The 20,006-nt window shown below is 38.3% G+C and overlaps 2 protein-coding genes across 2 annotated transcripts; both read left to right on the top strand.

Annotated features, from left to right (window-relative positions):
* The first annotated feature begins 214 nt into the window (after positions 1–214).
* On the top strand, positions 215–9,602 carry LOC5511718 (protein phosphatase 1 regulatory subunit SDS22 homolog). The gene is made up of 19 exons (XM_032381068.2): positions 215–606; positions 1,052–1,141; positions 1,792–1,863; positions 2,556–2,614; positions 3,067–3,119; positions 4,146–4,288; positions 4,534–4,620; positions 4,806–4,877; positions 5,002–5,057; positions 5,182–5,230; positions 5,452–5,526; positions 5,633–5,675; positions 5,763–5,793; positions 6,545–6,596; positions 7,000–7,066; positions 7,279–7,360; positions 7,512–7,588; positions 7,755–7,824; positions 9,436–9,602. Exons 1-19 carry the CDS (start codon positions 409–411, stop codon positions 9,491–9,493), a joined length of 1,434 nt encoding a protein of 477 aa, XP_032236959.2. The 5' UTR covers positions 215–408; the 3' UTR covers positions 9,494–9,602.
* Positions 9,603–9,661: 59 nt separating this feature from the next.
* Positions 9,662–17,185, top strand: LOC5511701 (sphingosine kinase 1). The gene is made up of 5 exons (XM_032381064.2): positions 9,662–10,179; positions 12,562–12,705; positions 14,029–14,123; positions 14,256–14,371; positions 14,894–17,185. Exons 1-5 carry the CDS (start codon positions 9,792–9,794, stop codon positions 15,873–15,875), a joined length of 1,725 nt encoding a protein of 574 aa, XP_032236955.1. The 5' UTR covers positions 9,662–9,791; the 3' UTR covers positions 15,876–17,185.
* The last annotated feature ends 2,821 nt before the right edge of the window (positions 17,186–20,006 follow it).

The following is a 20,006-nucleotide window of genomic DNA, read 5'->3' as shown; positions in this document are numbered from 1 at the left end:
TTATTGACATTCTAAGACCGCAAGGCATTGTAGGTAATAAAAAGATATTTGTATTTTTTTGCTATTTTTGTAAATATCATATGCTTATATTTTCTCGCTCACGATCTTGGTGGTTTATCTATTTACACATATGTGTTTTTTTGTCAATGAATTTGAAGATTTAAAAAAATAATAATACGAATGCGCAAAGCATCCTGGTAAAAAAAAAAGAAGCGCGCATTGCTTTATGGGAATATCAATATGGCGGACCTATCGTTGAATTTGACAAGTTCGCTGTAAACACTTCCAAACATTCATGAAAATTCTTTCTCCTAGTTGAAAAACTCTTTAGATATGTAAGAGATCAAGGTTCCCTGTTAATTCTATTCAATTGGCAACTATACGAGTGAGAAATCTACAAAAAAGGTTATGTTTTCGCGTGCGCCTCTAAACAGTCGCTCAGCAACGAGTGTACGAAGAAGCCCAAGTGATAGTGGACAACGGGACCGTCCGAAATCAGACACGGCCCGGACGAGAAGGAAGACGAGCGCGAAAAGAGCACAAGCCAAAGGGGACAAGAAAGCGGACATCCAGACCAGGGAAACAGAAGTTTCGCCTGAACAAATTGTAAGTTTGTACTCTATATGATGGACTATAGTATTCTTACCTCCTAACTTTCTATGTTTTCATTGAAGGCCTTTCCTGCATTACATTCTCTCTGCATTACATTGCGTCGCTCTCTTACATTACTGCCTATATATAGTATATGCAGTTAAATCCATTAGCATCAGTGAGAGTGATAATGACCCACCATACTCCAGTTGTGTTTATTGAACAATTTTTGCTTCTCCACGCTCAACACTTTAAATTTCAAATGTGGCAATCAATCATCCAAGCCACTTGCACCCATAGAAATCGTACCCCTCAATTATTTATGGAGTGGACACACTTGCCAAATGTAGAGATAGGTGGTTAATCATCTGGCCCATATGAAAACCTCTCCAAACTTCCTCAGCTCTCCTCACTCTCATGGTTTTGCAGTTGGATTATTGTTCTTTTTATTGGGTTTCAGCTTGAACAGTGCCAAGAAGAAGATGTAAATCGTGTGTTTGAGATCAATCTGCATGCTCAGAAGCTGACAAGAGTTCCTGATATACACAAAGTATATACCCTTAATTAAAGTCTGAAAATTATTCTAAACAAGGACCTGTGATATTAACACCTAGTTCAAGTTGTCATTCCCACTAGGCTTCGTAGAGAGCATAGCTCCATAACAAGAAGCAAAAAAGAAAGGATCAAGTTTGGAAAAATGTCATAAAACTCCAACAGTGAAAAAGAACTTAATTTGTAATCTTGCCTGAGAACCAAACTTTTCAGGTTTCGTTATTTTTTCACATTTCAAACAAGTGAAGGGCTGTTTTTTAATTTTATTTTCGATCACATTTTTTTAAATTGTTGGTGTTGAATATGAAATTTCAAGAAGCTCTTGTAGTATTGCCTTGACTATGCAATACACTTTTGTCAACTTAGAAATAATTGAGTTAATCTTCATTATTGCTCTACTTTTTCAATAATTACGGAACTCTGCACTTGATCTGTAGCGGGAATGACGACTTTGGGCAGGTCCGTGCCTTTTATACTGCTGGTCTTGTTTAAGTAAAAATACTTATACATGTAGTCAGCAAGTTTTAGTATTTTCGTTGCAGTTGGTCTTGCTGGGAGCTTTATGTCCATTTGCTTTCCACTGTTCCAACTATTTTTCTGTTTTATCTGTATTGTGCATAAGCATAAAGGGAGTCTCTTGATTTGCAGTTTACCAAACTGAGAATACTGGATTTGTCTTGCAATCACATCTCTGCTGTTTCTGGCTTGGATGAGTCAACTGTAAGTTTTTAAATGTGATGCCTGTCATGCAAGTGTAATCATTCCTTGTTACTGTCACAGTAGTTCTAATATTCTGCAATCAATCGCCCACAATTTTCAATGCTTCATTGCATTCTGGCTTCCGTCATTCAAAATCTTTGAAGCATTTTAATTAACCAGCACTGAAAAGACATGACGGAAAAACCTGGATAACGTGCAATTCGAGAAAGAGAAAGAAGACACAATTTCTAAAAATGGCTATAGGTTCCTTGTATTACGGACTGATTTTCAACACAAATATTGTGAGGCCGAAGTGCACATACCCAGATTTTGGTTTTTTAAGATAATTTTTCCTTGATCATCCTTGCACTATGTATGAGCTCAGGAACGAAAAGCTCAAATTTCAATGACACTTTACAAAAGGTCGCATCAATTTAAAAAAAAGTCGCACTTGATATTTTGTTTGCTATAAGTTACTAAGTACTCAGAAAAATTTTCTGCCTTATTCGATGGGAAATGGGCTTATTTGAAGTGTCATGTCATGTCCACTAAAAAGGGTTTCCAATCAAGCCAACTCTCTGCAAGGTGTTGACCAATAAAAAAACACCAAATATAATTATGTTGGTTTGAATGAAGGAAGCAAGAAAAATGTTTAGCAGTTGGGAATTATTGACGAGAGTTGAAAATTTTAAAACACGTTTTTTGTTTGTTAGGATCTTAGAGAGCTGAAACTATACTCCAACAAAATAGAAGAGATATCTGGCCTTGACAGGTTAGCTTAATAATTATAATATTAATTCAATTTTTATATGAATTGAATCAAATTATATACAGTTTTCTCTCATGTATAATCTGTAATCTTCTTCCTTATGACATCTTAGTATATTATACTGTGATGTTATTTTTCTCTTTATTATAGCTATAAGGCTGATTCACCTGGACTTGCCTTGCTTACTGCATATTAACATGGATTATAAAAAGAATGATCAATGGAATAAAACTCTAAGTTTAATTGCAATTTGTAAGAATATAGTCTGAAGTCTGAAAAGTCTGTGGATTGCTGCCAAGAAAATTATAAGTCAGCTTACTAGAAGTTTGAGCAGGATAAATAAGAACTTCTATTATTTCATAAATTGTTCATCAGCTCTTGAAATTATAGGCATAGGACTGGTATATAGGTGATTCTTAGGGACACTTTCACCAACACCTGATTTATTTTTCTAGGTTAAAAGAACTGAATTATCTCCTTCTTCACCACAACAGAATAAAGAAAATTGGTGAGTAATTATTAAGGATCCATGTAGAAAGAGAAGAGGTTCTCTTGTTTATGTTCCTGACTTGTCAAGCATTCATGTTGCATTTTTTGTATATGGTCTTTGTGTTAATAAAGAACTCTTAATCAGGTGATGCAAAGCAAGCAAAAGCTGCAAGCATACATATATGAATTGCTGCAGCAAAAAAGTTAGAAAATAATGATATTTTTACTTTTGCAATAAAAAGGGGATAAAAAAATCAAAGCATACTTGAAAGTTTCACAGACTTTTTGAGAAAAGTATGGACCATGTTTGCATTTTTGGAGGCAACACAGTTCAGAGTAAACTTCAGCTTAGCACTAAGATACTTTGTGGAAAATCCTGGTCATGTCCAGGGGGACAAGTCAAGGAGGTAGAGGCAAGTCTGGGGGTAGAGGGTCTAGGCAATTTCTGGAGGTAGAGCGTCCAGGCAAGTCCAGGAGGGAGAGCATACAGGCAGTTCTGGGAGGTAGAGGGTTCAGATAAGTCCAGGGGGTAGAGTGTCCAGGCAAGTCCAGGGGATAGAGGGTCCAAGTAAGTCCAGGGGGTAATGGATCCAGGCAAGTCCATGAGGTAGAGCATCCAGACAAGTCCAGGGGATAGAGCTTCCAGGCAAGCCCAGGGTCAGGGGTTCCAGGCAAGTCCAGGGTCAGGGGTTCCAGGCAAGTCCAGGGTCAGGGGGTCCAGGCAAGTCCAGGGGGTAGAGCATCCAGGCAAGTCCAGAGGGTAGAGCGTCCAGGCAAGTCCAGGGGGTAGAGGGTCCAGGCAAGTCCAGAGGGTAGAGCGTCCAGGCAAGTCCAGAGGGTAGAGCGTCCAGGCAAGTCCAGGGGGTAGAGCATCCAGGCAAGTCCAGGGTCAGGGGGTCTAGGGGAGTCCAGGGAGGTTTCACGCAAGTCCAGGGGGGAGCGGTACGAAATACAGCCAGTGTGTTAAATATGGATTATCTTCAGTTTGGAAAGAAATTTGAAGATTTTGTAAAAAGATAATCTCAATAATACCACTTGTTTTCAGGTAAAGGTCTAGCACCCGTCCGAAAAGTGAAGGTGCTGCGCCTGGATAGCAATCTATTGACGACACTAGAACACCAGGAAATAGGGTGTTGCAGCCAGATAACAATTCTGGATATCAGCAACAACAAGTTGTCAAATATCTCGGTAGGGTTGTCAGCTCAGCAACAACAAGCTATTCAGATGCGTAGCCAGGGCCAAGGGCCCCCCCCCTTCTTGCAGCCAAAAATACAGTACTGTAAATGTATGAGACATTATCTAAAATACAGGAAAATGCCTTGAAAGGTCCTTTTGGGCTCCCTCCTGTAGGTATCAGCAACAACATGCCTGCCTTCAACCAACCTATCTGCCAATCTGTCTGTCTGTATTTACTTTTTTTTTTTGTTCTTTAGGCTGTCAATTCTCTTTCTGCTCTTGAGGAACTTGATCTATCAACAAACAGAATCTCCAAGGTCCCTGACATCAGCCGATGCAAACATGTAAGTGTCACATTGATAAAGTACTGTGCACTCATGCAAAAAAATCATAATGCCAGATCCATTGATGGCCTTGGTCAGTTTTTTAGATACTTTGGTCCTGTATTTCACAATACGAACCTCCCATTTAGAACTTTTTTGAGAAGGTTTTTTTCTTGAAAATGTGGTTTTCTGTTTTCTTAACTCAGTTACAGGAGTTAGATCTTTCAAGAAATCAAATCAGTGATATCTCTGGACTGAGGGACCTCTCTGGTCTTAATGTAAGTTCAAAGTATTGACTATATTACATGTATTTCCTAGCCTAACCACCCTAAAACACATTGTAGCATGCACCAATGGATTCATGAAGAATATAATATTAAATCTAGATTGCTTGTATTATAGATCCTTCGACTGGAGAGCAATCAGCTTACGACTTTATCCTCCTTGGGAAAGCACAAGTAAAAGCAATTTGAAAAATGGAAAACACTTTACAACTTTTACTAGTTGTTTGTTCTTTATGTTTTTCTGGTAGTGATTTTTACGACTAAAAACTTACTTTTGTTGTTTTGACATTTTTTGTAGGAATTTGCAAGAACTGTATCTAGGCCATAATAGAATTTCCACAGTTGAGGTAAAAATACACAGATATTCTTCTTACACAAGAATTTTTCTTATTCTGTCAGTTTTCTTTGGTGTTTTGCCTGTGTTTGTGGAATGTTCACAAATGAACTCTATCAAAATTGATCTCAATAAAAATTATCACCAACACTCACTAACACCATCAGCACCACAGGAATTTATTTTTACTGTACATTATATGTATAATATTTTTAAAAAGATGTTTATTTGTAGACTTTCAGTCAGCAGTTCCCATCGTTGGAGATTTTAAACATCTGTCACAACCAAATCAAGTCCTTTGAAATATTGGTAATAAGTTATTTGGACATTTGTCAATCTATTTCTTGTCACACGCTGAAAGACACTATATCTGAAAGAAGTTGAATAACTCTTTTGTTTTGTTAAATCTTTTTAGTTCCCTCTATCTAATTCGAGTGTTGCAGAACTGTATATAGCAGGTAATTATAAAATATATACTAAACATAGCTTATCCCTAGAATGTGGAGAATTACTAAGTTTGTTACATATTTCTCAAATGTTTGCAGGAAATCCTTGTCTGTCTTCCGAAAGTGTTGGGTAAGCTTAGGCGAATTTCCTTTTTACTATAGCGACAACTTAATATGTAAACAGCATTGTCAATCAACATTTATAGCCAAATTTGTTGTTTTGTGACCTCGGCAAATCCAAAATCCTTGTCTCATTTTGAAATAGTGCATAGTCAGTCAACCGTCTCAACCAACCAATGACTACCATGCTTTCAGTGTTGTGTCATAAAAATTTGACTGCTCAACGCAAGAGACTTGATTGGATATGGTGGTATTATTGAGTCCGGAGGGGGGGGGGGGGGGGAGTTCTTCCATAATTTTAAGGGGTCAAAATCAAGCCTCAGGTATTTTTAGGGGTATCTGAGAGAACATAGACTTTTCTACTAGAGATGGTAGGTATTCTTTACAGGTTCACAGGAAGAGGTGTTATGAGCCAACATTTTCTAGATTATTTAATATTTTAGTGATAATTTTCACTTCTAGGATATTTTTTAGGGTAGCAATTTTTGGTGTTCAGGTATTTTTAGGTTTTTTTGTTTTCAATTTTCCGCTGGTAGTGAAAGTGCTAATAAATAATTACAGATTATTGTTAACAACTAACAAGAATTAAAGAAAAGTGTGGTGGGTCCAGGGGGTGCAGTGTAGTTAACTATTGGGGAAGTTAACTAACAGTTAACTATTATCTGTTGCTCCCTTTTTTTCTTCTATCTGAATGTAGTTTGCTTTGCTGCAGATGTTTCATCTTTGTATTAATTGTTTTTATTATTTTTCCTTTTGCCAAGATATCATCAAGAACTACACAAAGTGATACCTTCTCTAGAAATCGTGGATGGGGTAAATGTTTTATCATTTGTCCTATACAATCTTCCATTCAGCATTTATTTTAAACACTGCCATTTAGACCATCATAGGATCATCAAAATAAGGTAATACCTTAGGGCACTTTCCATTAGGCTCGGGTCAAACCTCAGAACACCAATGAAAAATAAGGTGTTTGATTTAGAGTACATGGCTACCGTTATACATCATGACATGGTATGGCAGAAAATAGATTTTCACTTTTCATGATTTTTCAGATGATGATATTTTTATGTACTTGTACATTTTGAAGTGAGCTTATCATAAGTTTGCAATAACTATGAATTTGCCATCAATCTAGCTGTTAATTGTACAGTGAGTGTTTGAAAAGTGCCGTTTGCAGAGCTCCAGTTAGAACTTATTTCTACCATCCCTACAGGTGTCACTGAAAAGACCTAGTTCATCTCGGGGCAAGCCACTCATGAGGCCATTATCCGCTTCCCAAGGTACAAATATACAAGTTTTCCCAAACACTTTGTCCCAAAGTTGGTACCTTTTTTAAGCGGCTTCTCAATCTAGCTGCTCTTTCCAAAAACAGGAAATATTGTGAAGTCAAACACTGATTCTATTCCTCTATTTAAGCAGCCGTTTCAATTTGCCCCCTTTATAGAGGGGACATCTGTAATTGGGACTTTATGTGTAACCTTGCCGTGTTCAGTCCTTAGTTCACGACAGGTGGAGGAACAGCTTAAGGCAGCAATGCTGGAAGAGTCAACTGCCATGGAATCTCTGAAATCCAGGTAAAAAGCCTGTGGTAACATTTCATGTATTGGAGTTGGTATTGTCCAGCCCATGTTTTTCTTTTGTAGTGTGTGTGTGTGCGTGTGTGTGTTGTGTGTGTGTGTGTGTGTTTGCTGCATTGCCATATTCTTACGAATGCGATCTTTGCAGGTTCAGCATAATGAGGGATTTGTTTAATTCTCTACCAACTGAACACCCTAAACACCACTGGATCACTACTGATAAAGGTACATTTGAGTAGTGCAAATTAGATATAAAGACATATAATAGGTTCTGTCAGGGCTACTGCCAATCCATCTCATGTTGTCACCTCTTTAAATTCCACCTATCAACACTACAGGATGACTTCAAGTCTGTAGTACCACCTACAATACCTACCTTTTTATTTCCTAGACTCTGAAAATGATGAGACTCCCCTTGATAGACCTGGTAGCAACGAGAGGCCAGTTAGTAGATGCAGTAGGTATGTATGTCTGGTACAATGAGAGACCAGTTAGTAGATGTAGTAGGTATGTATGTCTGGTACAGTGAGAGGACAGTATGTCTGGTACGATAAGAGGCCAGTTAGTAGATGCAGTAGGTATGTATGTCTGGTACAATGAGAGACCAGTTAGTAGATGTAGTAGGTATGTATGTCTGGTACAATAAGAGGCCAGTATGTCTGGTACAATGAGAGACCAGTCAGTAGATGAAGTAGTTATGTATGTCTGGTACAATAAGAGGCCAGTTAGTAGATGTAGTAGGTATGTATGTCTGGTACAATGAGAGACCAGTCAGTAGATGAAGTAGTTATGTATGTCTGGTACAACGAGAGGCCAGTTAGTAGATGTAGTAGGTATGTATGTCTGGTACAATGAGAGACCAGTTAGTAGATGAAGTAGTTATGTATGTCTGGTACAATGAGAGGCAAGTTAGTAGATGTAGTAGGTAAGTATGACTGGTATAATGAGAATCCAGTCAGTTAGTAGATGTAGCAGGTATGTATGTCTGGTACAATGAGAATCCAGTTAGTACATGTAGTAGGTTTGTATGTCTGGTACAGTGAGAGGACAGTTAGTAGATGTAGTATGTATGCCTCCTTCAACTACTAATATAGAGATTTAGAGACTGCCTAAAAGCGGAGCTTCCAATCACAATTTAGCTTTTTTGGTTCAATAATTTCTATTAAGGCTTTATGACTGCTTGTTATGCTAAACTCCCTTAACACCTTCCAAAGTTACATAACATCTTCTAAGTTTGGTTGTGTGAGGAATTTTAACCTTGAGATTTTTTATGACATCATCGATGAAGTCACACATCACATGATGATTCTTCCCCTTTTACACTCAAAATTGGTTGCCTTTTTCTATCAAGGGGAGGGACAGTAGCCTACTTGTAGGCTTTGATAGTTTTTCCGGCACGGAAACCCCACAGCCGCCATCTTGGATAATGCGCTCTGCAGGGGGAGGGGGGAAAAAAGGCGCTATAGCGGCCATGCTATGCGAACTTTATGTTTTGGGGGTTTGCGTGCCGGAAAAACTATCAAAGCCTAGGTAGGCTAAGGGGCAGGGGCAGCGCCCCCTCCCCCCTTCCACTTTTCTGAGCAGATTTTTCTTTATATATGAAAACTTTAAACCAACGGGTTTCAAGCGGTACATATGCAACCGACAACAAATTAGTTGAACAGTTTAAAATCCCGTGGTTTAAGATCCCTAGGTTATCCCCTGCGCTCTTTTAAATAGTGCTTTTAACCCCCCTCCCCTGAAACCACAACCCACCCCTCCCTTGAAATCACTACGCAACCCTCCCCCCCCCCCCTCCATCCCTCACTCATGGGTTCACTATGGCCCCCTCTGCTAATATAAAATATGAATATTTCTGTTTGTTTTCTTTTTTTATTGTGTATTTTTGCACAGAAATTTTTGACAGGCAAGAAAGCTTTACCCCTCTGTTTTTTTTCATATGGTCTCCCCTGGTTTTTATTGGGAATGCTATGCCAAACAAGATCGATCAATTTGTTGGCTGGCCTGGACACATGAGCCATGAGGGTGGCACAGGTAGCAGGTACAAAAAAGTTCTTCTCTTATTTTTTCAGCCGATCAAGAATTGCTGATGCCAGAGCTTTTGCTGCACAACATTTCACAAAGAATTAGCTAGTGTGTTGCGTTTTTTTAACAATACATAAATCTCATATTAAAAAGAGAAGATACTTTATGTAAATACAAAAGACAAATATTTATGAATAAAAATTATAGCTTGCCATCCGGGTTCCCTGTGTTTGCTTGTGTCAGCGGTAGCCGCGGGCTGAGTCACGGGTCACGGGTCACGGGTCTTGTCCCGCGCACAAGAGCAAGCGGGAGGCGTTCAACCACGAAAAAAATCATAATATTCGACTACTCCCTATTTGAAATGGTAATTCAGGGCTTAAAATAATATACTACCTGATCTGCCATGGCGAACGCTGTGATTCTACAAAACTGCTTTCAGATTTTCCCCAAGAAGGCATTTTACGAAGTACGTTTGACTCGAGACAGTTTGATTTACGAAGAGACATCCTTCCGCGGTTGTTGTCAAGGATCGACACAAAAACACAGTGTCATAAAACTACGCGATGTTTATGGAGTAAAACTCTTTAAAAGTCGAGAACCTGCCGACGACTCAGCTTATTTCCATGTATTCTCTTGCCCTTTGCGAAAGGATAGACGGGAATGCGAGAAATTGCCATTCAAAGTTAGCGGATGGGAGAATTCTATTGCGAATGTCAAGCTGGCCGAGAAATGGGTTCGCACGATATCTTGGCTTGTAAAATGCCCATCAATGGATCTAGAATCAATTCAAGGTGTGTGCCAAAATATTCCTTATGTGTTGTTTAGGCTGATGTTGTAGATCATTATTTAGATCTTTGATTACTACAAACCACTTCCTCGTTTGAATGCTTGACTTTTTTAATAAGAATATTTTGTGAAAACATGGATGAATGTGTTATGTTATTTTATAGTTATTGTCTTCGATCTTTTCAATGGCATTCTTTGATATTTTATGAGGAAATTAAGAGAGAGAAACTTATTTTTCCGTTGAATAGATCATGTGACTGTCATATGTAATAGTACACTCTTTCTTTTATAAGAACATCAATTTTCAGGAGATTTTTAAGGCAATGAATTTCCTTAGATTTTCCTGAATTTCAGTCTGTAAAAAAATGTAATACAAAATGAACTAATGAAAGAGAATTTCACAAATCATTGATAATAATATTATATTGATAATAATATTTAAGGTTGTTATTATGATTCATCACAATATAATGCAGTAGTCATTTGAAACTGTAGTATTCGATATACCTGTGTAGCGCCCGCATTGCATGTTGGGCACGTGTTTGTAACTGAGTTGAGTGAGTCGCCATCTTGAATAAAACGTTGAGTTTGTAAACTCGGTTTTCCCTCTCACTACAAGCGGATACTACAGAAACCCCCTAACCTATGGTATAAAACTGTGTTTCCATGAGAGGGTGGGGGATTAGACTTTAACACTGGGCAAAAAATAAAAGCCCTTTACCTGCCCAGGATACAAATTGTAGTCAAATACCCCTACCTCTTGGGGTAACAACTGTACATTTGAGATGACATGCCATCTGAAATGATCCTTTTATATTTCTCAAAATGTTTTATTATGTTTAACACATTGACCCCTCAACCGGCCTTGTACCAGCTTTGGGAAGTACCCACACCCTAAAAAATTCATAAATGCAAAATAAACACAACAAGATAAAGATACTCAGGCATCAGTCTGAGGGATAAATGGTCTTGCAGATATGCATCCAACCAAGGTGTTGGCATCTACTCTTAAGCCAAATAATAGCACAGGTTCTTTGACAAATCTCAAATCGAACAAGGAGAGAAAAGCAGAATCACCCCTCTCAATAAAACGCTCAAAATACCACACAAGGGAGAGAGATCAGCAAACACAGCTCAAGACACAAATAGATACCTTTATTCTGATCCTCCAGGTACATTTCCATCGCCTCAAAACACAATGTCCACTCCTTGAAGGATTGTACAACCACGAAGATGTCTTTACATATTGCAAAGCATTCTGGGAGATCAAGGGGAAAATTCATGAGGGGAGGGCCAGTCAACACTCCTCTCCCCAAAGTCAGATGGTTTTTTATAAGTCTTTTCACTCCGAAGCCAAACAAATCAATTCCAGGTCATACAGACCCAGAATAGCAGTGTAAACAATTTTGGAATCAATTTGGTTTCAGAAAAGACAGGAGAGCTGTGGTGATTCATAAGAAAATTATTTTCTCATCCTGGCAAAGCCAAACAAGATAAAATCATCATGAATCCACCTTTGCTTGCAAATATCCATAAGCAAAGCACTCAATGCAATCAATTCTGGGTGGGGACAAGTCTAGGATTAAAAAACAGTCAATACCACTACTCTCTCTGACAGATTTTTTTTCAAAAGGTCTCTAAGCCCCCTCGTTAACCTCACACTTCCCCAGAATGACTAATAACAAAACAATATTTTTGCTGCTATCTGTGCTTCAGTCTGTTCTTAGAAGTAGGTGAAATCTCAGGCTGAACTTTTCTAAAAAAAGAGTATTGTATCAGCTGATTGTGTCAGCGAGCATATATCCCTGATTTGGTTTCCCACCCCCCCCCCCCTTCCTTCCCCCCCCTTGATCAGCCCTTGGGCTGGTACAGATATGCCCTTAGAGGAACACCATTAGAAAAGTGATATGGGGTGCAAGATGGAGAAAAAAATAAAACAATCCACAAAAAGAAACATACTGCAGCAAAAATAATGCAAACAATGATTCCAAAAGAAGGTTTCACAAGAAGCATGCACATCTTCCAGGCCAAGACTAAACCTCCAAGCTCTTCACCCCCATCATTTTTCTAATGGTATGTAAAGCTGGGCTATGGCTTGTAAAGCTTGCCTAATGGGTGTAAAGCTTGTTCATTCCTTAGCGACATCTTATGAGTCAAGCTATTCATTTTGGTGTCTCAAGCTAGTTGTGGACCAGAAATAAATTGATTCACTAACACAATGTTTGTGCATCAAAAACAATAAAATAGACTCATTGGTGGTCTAGAAGTTTTAACTTTATGAATGTAACCTTTTACCCAGATGATCGCATCTATTTTTATTTTAAAACTTCAATTTTCTTGAGTCCTTCACATCCCAACTCATGCTGTGGCATTAACATTTTTTCCAGCTAAAAAGAATCTCCCACCAAGCCGTAAAATGTTAGTGTTTGTCAACCCATTCAGTGGGAAAGGAAAGAGTCTCAAGATTTTCAGAAATAAAGTTGCTCCGATGTTTGAGAATGCTGATATTGATTACAAGCTAGTCATTACCGGTAAGAATTCATTTTCCCATTTATTGTTTTTTAAGTAATGGAGAACCTGCACTTCGAATCTCTCCATTCTTATACACACCTTATAGTAACAAAGTAAGTTCAATTCTCAGTATACTGTAGCTTTGTCGTGAAGTAAAAGGAGTATGTTGCCATGGCCTCTGAACAAATCTACAATGCATTTTATTTTGAACCATCAAGATAGATAGATAGATAGATAGATAGATAGATAGGTTTATTCAAAAACTTTGCAACCCGAAGGTTGAATTACGTTATGTTACAATAGTCAAATACTTAAAAATTCTAAAAAAAAATTTAGTGGAGGCATTGGACATTAAAAAACTTTTTGCAAAACGTTGCGTATTGGCTTTGATGGCAAAGACCCGCCTCTTCCTAATATTAATTCTAGAGTTCTGCTGAGGGAGCAGCCTATGTAGTTTGTGGTTTGGACTGGCCATGACTTCGCTAAAGAGTTTGTTTGTTGCGACCAAAGATAAACAATTCAAGTTGAAGCAGTTAATTTTTGTTTTGTTTAGTCAAGCATTTTAAGGTCATTTTTCACGTGCCTATACCTTGACTTTAATTGATACTGCAATGCAAACAAAACACAGACATTATACAGATTTTCAAGAAAGTGAGCCAATTAACGTACAAGTGTATCAGTTAAGATTGACATAAACTTCGTAATTGTAAGGATTCCATTTGATATGCCCTGAAGTATTTCTAGTTGGTTGGCTAGTGAGGCCCATGTCAAACCGATGATAAATCTTTTGTATGGCACTGGGCCACCAATTATTTCAAAATGTAGGGGTAGTGATGGGAAAATCCTAGACTTGCAGAGGCACTGACACTACGTTTCAGAATCCGAGCCCATGACTTTTGTCAAATTTTAGAATCCAAGCCCAAGCTTTTCCGGTCTCTTAACAACCCAGCCCCAGTTTTTTTTTTTTTTTAGAGCTTGTTTAGTGCTCCAGGTATGTCATAAACATCAGTTGAAAAAAAAAATAGAGTTAAATACATTCTTGCTAACTTAGGGGAAACCTGTAGCGTGGTAACAACACAAGACAGATTGCGTTTAACAAAAATTCGGGAAATCACATTTAAAGTTCTGATACTCAGTGACTTTGGTAAAAAAGCAAGGCTTCGAGACCCCTAAAATTTTGGAAAAATTCAAGAGACTTCAAGACTTTCGTAAAACACTGCAAGATTTCGAGACTTTGCAAAAATTTTTTGAAACTTTCAAAATTTCTAGGTACCCATCGCTACCCCAAAATGTGTTTCAGAGTATGCAGGTCACAAAAAGATTAATGTGTTACTGTATTTCAGAGTACGCCGGTCATGCAAAGGCTTATGCATCACAGCTGTGTATTCCTGAGTGGGATGGGGTGGTCATCTGCTCAGGGGATGGACTGGTGTTTGAGGTACATTAACCTATCTTATACTCTAAAGTTATGAGAAGTAAATTACCACTGTTAAAAATGGGGTATGTGTGTTAAAGGTTTTATCTTTGATGTTCGTGATATCTTGATAAGCAACTGCATCATTTTTTAAAGGTTCTTAATGGTTTCATGAATCGTCAAGATTGGGAGGTGGCCATCAAGATGCCAATAGGTGTAATCCCTACAGGTTCTGGTAATGCTCTCTGTTTCTCATCACTCCATGCTTCAGGGTAAGTTTGGATGATAGAGAGATAGACTTGGAAGCTGGACCGAGTTTATCCAGAATTGCAGCACAGGGTCTTATTCAGACTGCTATATAAGGTGCACTGAGCCCGGGGGAGGGGGGGTGGTACTCTTTTATATGGGCTATACGGGGACGTGCCCCTGGACAGGGTATGGTTTTTGAGTGTTAGTATGTTAACTCCCCTTTTGGTTACGCGGCCAAGAACAGACACTGAAGATGGATCTGCGTTCTTCAGTGGTCTTCAACGCATTCTTCAACGTCCCATAACAACAGATTGGTTAGCTAGGTTTTCGCAAGACAGGACCGCCATTTAACAAAGTCATTCAAGACACGAGGGATACACAGTCCCCAATGTAGAGAGCCAGGTTTTTACACCTCTGATCAATTCCCAAGTTGACCTGACCTGGGTTCGTACCCTGATTCTCTTGAGAAGCGAAGCACGTACCACTGAGCTATATTGCGGTATAGACTGTTATATATGTTTCTAACTTCACTACTTTTTTTCTAGTGAGCCAATGGAAGTGGTATGTGCAATATATGCTGTCATCCGCGGCAACATTCATGAGATGGACATTGCATCAATTGTCACCCCTACTAGCCGATTCTACTCATTCCTATCTATGACATGGGGCATCATGTCGGATGTAGACATTGAATCTGAGAAATACAGATACCTGGGCAATGCACGCTTTACTGTCGGTGCTGTGGTCAGAATCCTGAACTTACGGCTTTACCAGGGAAGAATCTCCTACCTTCCATATGAGGAGGACGGCCAGTTTACAAGGTCTTCTGGTTTTGATATGCCTGACTTGAAACCTGCACCTTCAGATGGAATACTATTTCAAAGTCCTAGAGATGCCGATGCAGAGTCTTTTAAGAGTCCATCAGGATCATTTTACTCAATGCCAGGGAGTCCAACTGAAGAGAGACTTCCTGGAATGATGGGTAGTGGCTGCGTTAATCCAGGTATAGACAGGGAGCAACCATCAGTTAATTCAATTGCTGAAAACATTTTTCAAGAACCTGAGAATTCTGGAAATCTAGTCTCTACTTCAAATAAAAATGCTGAACTGGTTGTACCAGGGAATCAATTTGGACCTGAGCTTAACCTTCTTCCTGCTCTTGAGGAAAACCTTCCATCTTCCTGGAAAAGTGTGGAGGGGAAATTCATTTTATGTTCATCTGTTATGATGTCACACCTTGGCCCAGACATTTGTGCAGCCCCACAATCCAAGTTCGGGGATGGTATTTTATATGTTGCATACGCAGAAGCAGGTATTTCCAAAATGCAGCTCTTGGACATGTTCATGAAAATGGAGGATGGTTCCCACATAGATTGTGAGGAGATTGTTTGTGTCAGGGCGTGTGCATTCCGCTTGGAACCGGACTTGACACAGTTGGGAACTATAGCTATAGATGGTGAACTAATTCCATACTCTGCCGTGCAGGGACAGGTCCATCGAGGCTTAGGCAGAGTTATGTGCGTTTAGTGCACTCTTGGCCATCCCCATCCTACCCAAGAGGGGGAGGATAGTATGTACACATAGTATATACCATGGCCTACCCCTGAACCCACTTTGCGGGAGGGTGATCTTTGTGAATTCTACTCTTGGCCAACCCAATTGCTCCTTCCCTCAAGGAACCCTGTTTGCAACTTATGGTTCTTAACCAGATTTGTCATTTTATTTTTATCTTTTTTTTTAATGATTGTCTAAAGACAAGATGACATAGTGTTGGAACATTATTATATCTTATCTTAAATCTTAAACAATGGCTCAGCTTAGTTTATGCTGATAAGTTGTGGGGGGGGGGGGTGGGGTAAAGATTAGATAGATAGGAAATATGTTATATGTAATTATGTAATTAATGGCAATACAATCAAATATCCGGCTGGGAATATGCATCTAAAACTAATTTTACTGTAATTACAAGCCCACAAGCCACAATCCCACAGCCTCATTCTGATTCTTACATTCACATTTTGTTGTGTTGATAACTTATTTATGTACTGCAGTGTCAAGGGAATATATGTTATGAAAATAAATGACTGTACAATAACTTCAGAGGGTCACAACTACTAAAAGATGATGACCTATTTCAAAGCACCCTGAAAAGTGTTTGTGTTGAGGGAGAGAGGGTGAGGTCTTTCAAACTTATCTCTTAGCTACAATCGGCGAATTAAATGGTTGATAAAATGATTTCTTAATTCGTTATATACTCAATATGCTATTTTTTTTTCAAATTAAAACACAAAAATTCCCCCCTTCTCCACTATTCAATGTTGAGGACTTAGGTCGCAAGTGTCAGACTACAACATTGAAAGGGGGGAAGGGGTTCCTAGGAAAGGGGGGGTGGGGTACAAAGGATAGAAAGCGTTTTCCACTGAAAAAAATATCAACATTTAATTCGCCGATTCTATAATAGTATGCTTCATAAAGGCCAAATAGATGTAGTAAGGGTGCTAATTTAATTTTTCCCATATTGATGTTTAACAATAAATCCTTAAAGAAAACCCGGACTACACTTTAACAAATATTGAGTTCATGGGATAACTTTTTATTTATTTAAAATCGTTCAAAACATAATATATGCTTATCTTAAAGTGATTGTAAAATGCTATACATCTTTATCACGCTAAAATTGCATAAAAATGTATTAAGTTTGTCATGAAATAGACAATAGAACTAAGCTTATGGTTCACGTTTTTGGACCTCAAAAAATACGGGAAAAAGTTATAGCAAAATGATTTGCTTAGGCCATTAACTAAAATAATATAAGAAATAAAGGGAATTTGACTGAAGCGTAAGATGTTATATTGGGTGCGAAAATGTTGAAAAAATTAGACTTGATATAGGACCTTATTAGACCGCATTACAGCGAAACTAGAATGCGCAAAAAAAGCAAACTCGTTAAAGGTTGGAACGAGAATTGGACTGATTTTCGTTTACCACTCTTTTTTTTATAAGAACGTCTAATTTTTAGTTGAGGCTGGTCCGTTTGTATTTTTGGGACATTTTTAAGGCTGAATGTGTTCTTAACGGTGTTCTTAAATTTAGATGTATATAAGAATTTAATACCCAATGAATTATTAGGAAGAGAATTACCCTTATGATCAATAGCAATAATAAGGTTGTTACTATGAGCACAATTTGATTCTGCATTTTAGAACGCAACAGGACAAAGTTTTTTTTTCTGCTAGCTGATCCTCGGCACGTTCTTAGCATGTTCTTAAAATTTGGTGAGATCTCAGACTGGACGTTCTTATGAAAAAGGTTCCTATAAAAAAAAAAAAAAACAGTGCAATTTCCCGAGATATGTAGAGCTATAGCCTCGCTTCAATAGGGGTTTTTCTTTATTCGTATTGTTTCTTAATCGAAAGTGTTTCTAAACAAGGTGAAAATATCAGATTTATTTTACGCTTTTGTTAGAAAATCGAACATTGATATTCATAAAAATACAATGATTATAAATAAAGAGATAACGAAATAAGCAATATTACACGATAATGTCAACAGTATCGCCTTTTTATCCTACTCCAAGGTCTCTACTTGTCACATGTAACAGTTTAAAAATAATTCTCCCTAGAACCCGTTATTCCAAATGTAATTTTCCTCATATCCTCACAAGTAAGTAACTCTAAAGGAACAATAATCTTGCGCTTTTATCAAATAAATATGATCCACGAAGTCAGAGAAAAAAAGTTAGAAGTATATTTGTAAGCAAGAGATTATACATGATAATAATACCTTGTTGTAAGCTAATATTGGATTGAACTCCGCATGTGTTCTTCTAGAATTCCCGGTCGGTAAAAAACACGCTTAACCCCGCATACATTTATCATAGCTTATTGTGATAGAAGTCTAATATTTCCACAAAAATACAGAGAGTTAAGAGAAAATTTATTGCTTTATTTTTTCAAATTTTTTTTTATTTTTAAATCAAAATGTATAATTTCCTTTTACAGAAAGAAAGTGTTCTTCTTTTATCTAGTATAGATCCAGCACTTCATTCCGCGTTCCATTCCATAAAAATTACGGGATCATTTGCGGGCCTGCTAGTTAGTTTTGGGGGGTCATTTGCGGGCCCTGGGATCATTTGCGGGCCCTGGGATCATTTGCGGGCCTGTACATTACCCTTGGATCTGTCGTGACCTACATAATGATAACACAGTTATTATTGACTTCGGAGGTAACCCACTACATACCAATAACTAAACAAAAAACGCATCATTAAGTCGGCAGTAAACTGTCTAAAATGATAAAGTTAACAAAAATAGCGAAACCCGTCACCTAGCGTTAATTCCCCGTGAGGCAAGTACTAGCGTAACCCCGACAACCTGCGATATTTTCCCGCGTGACACCACGAAAGTTGCTTATTGTGCGTGCACATGTGAAAAAAAAAGTTTGTTTCCAAATGTTCTTTTGTAAAATGTTCTTTTGAGGCTCTTAGTCTCTTTAATTTCTATTTTGCCCTAGCCGTGTAGTTCGTAGTTCGTGGCCGCCATCTTTGATGCGAGTGACTTAAGATGGCGGCCACGAACTACGATTTTGAGGGGTTTTCCTCGCCGGAAACATCATCTAAAGCCTACAGGTAGGCCAATTTTGCCCTAGAATGCTGTCTGTGATTTATTGGCCTGCGTAGCAAGCGTAAAAGGAAGGAGGGGGAGGGAAAAGAAGGGATCGCTTGCCCGCAGCCCTTGTGGTTTTGAATTATCCCGTTCGCCAACGAACGGGGAAATAGCGGCCTGTGATCGGAGCGGTACCTTAGACAGATTATTGACATATCGCACATCAACTCGGCCTTCTTTCCCCTCCCCCCCCCCACTTTTTTTTGCGCTCGCCCCATTTTTCTCGCGGCCAAAATGAGGCATGGAACTTCTCTCGCCTGTTTCCTCTGTTTCTCGTTTCTCTGGGTTTCCTTTCGCTTATAACACATGGGAACGCTTATTGCTACACAGGCTAGTGATTTATGTGCTTAGTTTGCCCAATAGGTAAACTGAAATACTGTCTAAATTATGTACATTAGAAGTGCCTCGGAAAAAAGTATATCAAAGAGCCTTTTGATTCAACAAATATGGTAGGCAATACTGCACTGACCTGAACATTTGCAGATTTGACAGTTATCAACTTGTTTTCGTGCGTTTTAAATTGAAAAAAAAAACACACTTTACAAATAAGATAAGATTGTGTTGCCCCAATTACGGGCGGTTTTTAGCATAACTTTTTAGCAATAAAAAGAACACTTTTTTATATTTTGTCGGTAAACAAGATTGGACCTAATAAAATACTTATAATATATTATAACTGCGGTGATCTTGGATACTAATATTTCTTAAATACTAAACAGATACTAATCAGAAACTTATCAAATACTAAACAGAAACTAATAGCAAGAGGGTGGGGGGGGGGGGTTATTGTTAAAAACAAAAAAAAATCAAAATATTGCCTATTTTCTCCATAGAAATTACTAATTACCAGAATTTTTTAACATACAGTAGAACCCCGCTAACTAGAACTTGGCTAACTCGAATTTCCCCGCTAACTCGAACTAAGTTCGATTTCCCTTGAACGTAGTTTTAAGTTATTTTTACTCTGCTAATTCGAATCCCCCGCTAACTCGAA

This window comes from Nematostella vectensis, chromosome 12 (assembly GCF_932526225.1).
Source record: "Nematostella vectensis chromosome 12, jaNemVect1.1, whole genome shotgun sequence".
In the NCBI taxonomy this organism is placed as follows: domain Eukaryota; kingdom Metazoa; phylum Cnidaria; class Anthozoa; order Actiniaria; family Edwardsiidae; genus Nematostella; species Nematostella vectensis.
This window is presented reverse-complemented; position numbering and strand designations above follow the sequence as displayed.